Source organism: Apis dorsata, unplaced genomic scaffold (assembly GCF_000469605.1).
Source record: "Apis dorsata unplaced genomic scaffold, Apis dorsata 1.3 scaffold_191, whole genome shotgun sequence".
Lineage (NCBI taxonomy): Eukaryota > Metazoa > Arthropoda > Insecta > Hymenoptera > Apidae > Apis > Apis dorsata.
In genome coordinates this window covers 52,566-55,674 of record NW_006263476.1, presented here as the reverse complement: position 1 = coordinate 55,674, position 3,109 = coordinate 52,566, and the positions used below count along the sequence as shown (strand labels likewise).

Here is a 3,109-nt window from a genome sequence, read left to right as displayed (position 1 = left end):
ATTTTAAGAATTTACCATCACTCGGAGAACTGAAAGATACGACATCGAAGTTTTTAAAATACTTATATATGTTTCCATGTTAACAACAAAGATTTTTCCAGCTGTCAAGAGAACTGGACGTTGAGCTTTCATAATAATAAAAATAATATCTTTGGATATATTTTTTGGCATATCATACCAAGTGCAAAGATACATCGAATTACCGACGCTTTCAGTTTGAGTCTTCAAATATTCACCCACGTAACTATATGCGAATAGTTGTATCAAGAGTACGCACATTATTATAAGTATTTTTATCATCAAGACAATATTTCCAATGCTCAAAGCGAGAATAAATTGAAATCCTAGAAATAGAATCGGTCATTGTTATAGCAAACTTAAATAATATTACACTGTCATTTCACGAAATGAAATAAAAATATAAATATTCACCAGTTGTACATATAAGAATACAACTTGAAAAAAGTTGTATAACCAGAATAGAACTAATTGTCTCATTCAGCATCTTACTCAGATTTAACAAATAAATATGCCTTTTGATTAATAAAATAAAATGTTCCGTTATTTTTTCGTTTTTGTAGAATAATTTACTATATTCTCGTTTCAAAATCTCCACTTGACCGCACAAATGAAAAACAATACCGAAAAACACTGAATCGCTACCTAATAGATAAAGAAAAAAAAAAAACATTTTAATACACAATATTTGATATAATGAATCATTACCTAGATTCCCAATACTCGTGAATAGTAGCATCATGTATTCTACGATGAAAATCACGAAATACAAATTATCCGGCACATTTATAATTGCCAATGCATTTTTAGATGGAATAGGATATTTTATACTTTCTTCCGTTACATTAATCATTTCTATTTCGTCCCCAGCAAGCATAGGCACAGTTATGAAAAGCGTGGAGCATGTATACGAAAAAGATATTAAACTGGCGCATGCAACTCTACCCATGTAAGCGTGCTGACGCATAATCACTCGATTTTCTTCATCGTTTGATTCGTTGTAATCCTTAACCGCAGAAGAAAAATTGGAGACAAGTCCTGTGGAACGTACACGAAAACTCATCACTTTTGCCACTGCCAAAATGCCGCAATTAATAATTAGAAGAGCATCTAGATTATTTTCCGCGTTGCTTCTGTCCAAATATAATTCCACTTGCACGATTGCTATCATAAGCAACTGCAATAAAACGATTCTTAAACGATATTAATCATAATTTGAGAGGATACGACGATACTAAAACTTCGTACCAAAAGTGAAATTGAAAATATGGTACGTATGAGTGAAAATGTATCGTACACTTGAAAAGGCCAAGTTCCTAGGGGCCATGAAAGGAATTTCAACGGAGTCATAGCGTAAGTGAAGTCTTTGTTCGATGTTGTCTTCATTTTTTTAGAAATTGTCACGATGTAAGAAATTGTCAATCGATCATACTCAGTTGCATGCTTGAATCCAATGTATCCTTTTCCTCTCTTTTCTTTTTGCACATAGCGATGCGTTGTATTTTTTGAATCATCTTTTATTCAGCTGTAATCACTTAACTATCTACCGTTCAAGACGATTCTATTTCTATATCAACTGTCACTAAGAAAATTCCAACTGAAGTTATTACTTTTGTAGATACTTTATTGCTATACTTTGATATGAATAATAGAAACCCATAAGCATTTGCTTCGAAAATCGGTCTGAGTTTCTAAAGGCTTATTCAAAAAAATATTTACAAGTTGTTAAGTTAAGAATATGATAAAATGGAAACATAAAGAACTGTTTTCTCGTAACTAAAAAGATCCTATTTCTTAAAAGAAAAGAAAAAACTTAGACAGTATTAAAATGTAAGTATTAAAATGTGTATATATAAGAATATAAAAATTATAAAAAAAATAACTAATAAGTATGGAAATATTTCACGAATCTTTTTTGTTATTAGAATTTGTCTTAATACACTAAAACTTTCGAATAAAATGCTTTTAAATTTCTTCTTTCACAAATTTTGATAAAATTTTACATCTTCATGTACATTTTTAATTTTATATACTTATCTATGACATACTTATTATTTTTATACTCATCGTTTAAAATTTTCATTTTCACAATATTATACTTTTTGATATATTTTTTTTATTCTAGAAATACTTACTTTTGTTATTCATTTCTTATCTGCATTTTTATTTTATTTATGAATATTTTTTTTACAATTTTTTTAATTTTAAAAATTTCAAAAGTATTTAGAAAAATTCTTTCGTTATACTAATCACTTTTTTAAATAAATATAATTCGTTGAAAAATCATTTTAATTTTTTTCTAAGATTAGAAATGCGTGTATAATATATGTAAGTACGTTCAATTTAATACAAAATAGTAATAAGATTACATCACGATTATAATTAATTAAATCACATTTTATGTTAACATATGTATGTACATACATATAATATATATATAATTTAAATATTTTCGCGCATTCAAAGCAAATGTGATTATAATTTTCATTAAAAATTTATCATTAATAAATACATATTAAATCAAATATATTGAATATTAAATATTTATATTTACAAAAGATTATAGAGTATCGTTATATATTTGATATTTGAATAATTTAATCATTTTTAATCATTTTCAACTAATTATAAGAAAAATATGCTAGTTGTTATATATGATTTTTGTACCGCATGGTGGCACTGTGATCTGTTGATCTGCATTATTGTTTGTTGTATTAGCTAATGTAGCCATGTTAAACAACATCACAGTGCCATCTGTTATTTATTTCGAAAATTATTATTTATTATAAACTACAGAAACGATATCTGTTGTACATTTTTGACAATAAAAATGATTAGAATTTGAGTATTTGACATTAATAGATAACGAAATATGTAATATTTAATATTTTATTGTGCTTTATCATACTGATATAAATTTTTAGATTCTTTCACATTCTTAAAATATTTACTTCAATATAAAAATTTTAAGAATTTACCATCACTCGGAGAACTGAAAGATACGACATCGAAGTTTTTAAAATACTCATATACGTTTCCATGTTGACAACAAAGAATTTCCCAGCCATCAAGAAAACAGGATGTTGAGCTC

At 26.8% G+C, this 3,109-nt stretch overlaps 2 protein-coding genes across 3 annotated transcripts in view; both read right to left on the bottom strand.

Annotated features, from left to right (window-relative positions):
- Positions 1-3: 3 nt before the first annotated feature.
- LOC102672614 (odorant receptor 10a-like) lies at positions 4-1,645 on the bottom strand. The gene is made up of 4 exons (XM_031509892.1): positions 1,267-1,645; positions 727-1,195; positions 433-663; positions 4-344 (listed from the first exon to the last, which is right to left on the bottom strand). Exons 1-4 carry the CDS (start codon positions 1,402-1,404, stop codon positions 4-6), a joined length of 1,179 nt encoding a protein of 392 aa, XP_031365752.1. The 5' UTR covers positions 1,405-1,645.
- Positions 1,646-2,645: 1,000 nt separating this feature from the next.
- LOC102675165 (odorant receptor 2a-like) overlaps positions 2,646-3,109 on the bottom strand; it is a 1,899-nt gene continuing 1,435 nt past the window's right edge. Inside the window, exon 3 of one of the 2 annotated variants that reach the window (XM_031509890.1) lies at positions 2,646-3,109. This exon is cut by the window's right edge and continues 228 nt beyond it. In XM_031509890.1, coding sequence (XP_031365750.1) covers positions 2,985-3,109 — 125 coding nt within the window. In that variant the 3' untranslated portion in view covers positions 2,646-2,984. The other variant, XM_006614587.2, reaches the window with a different exon arrangement.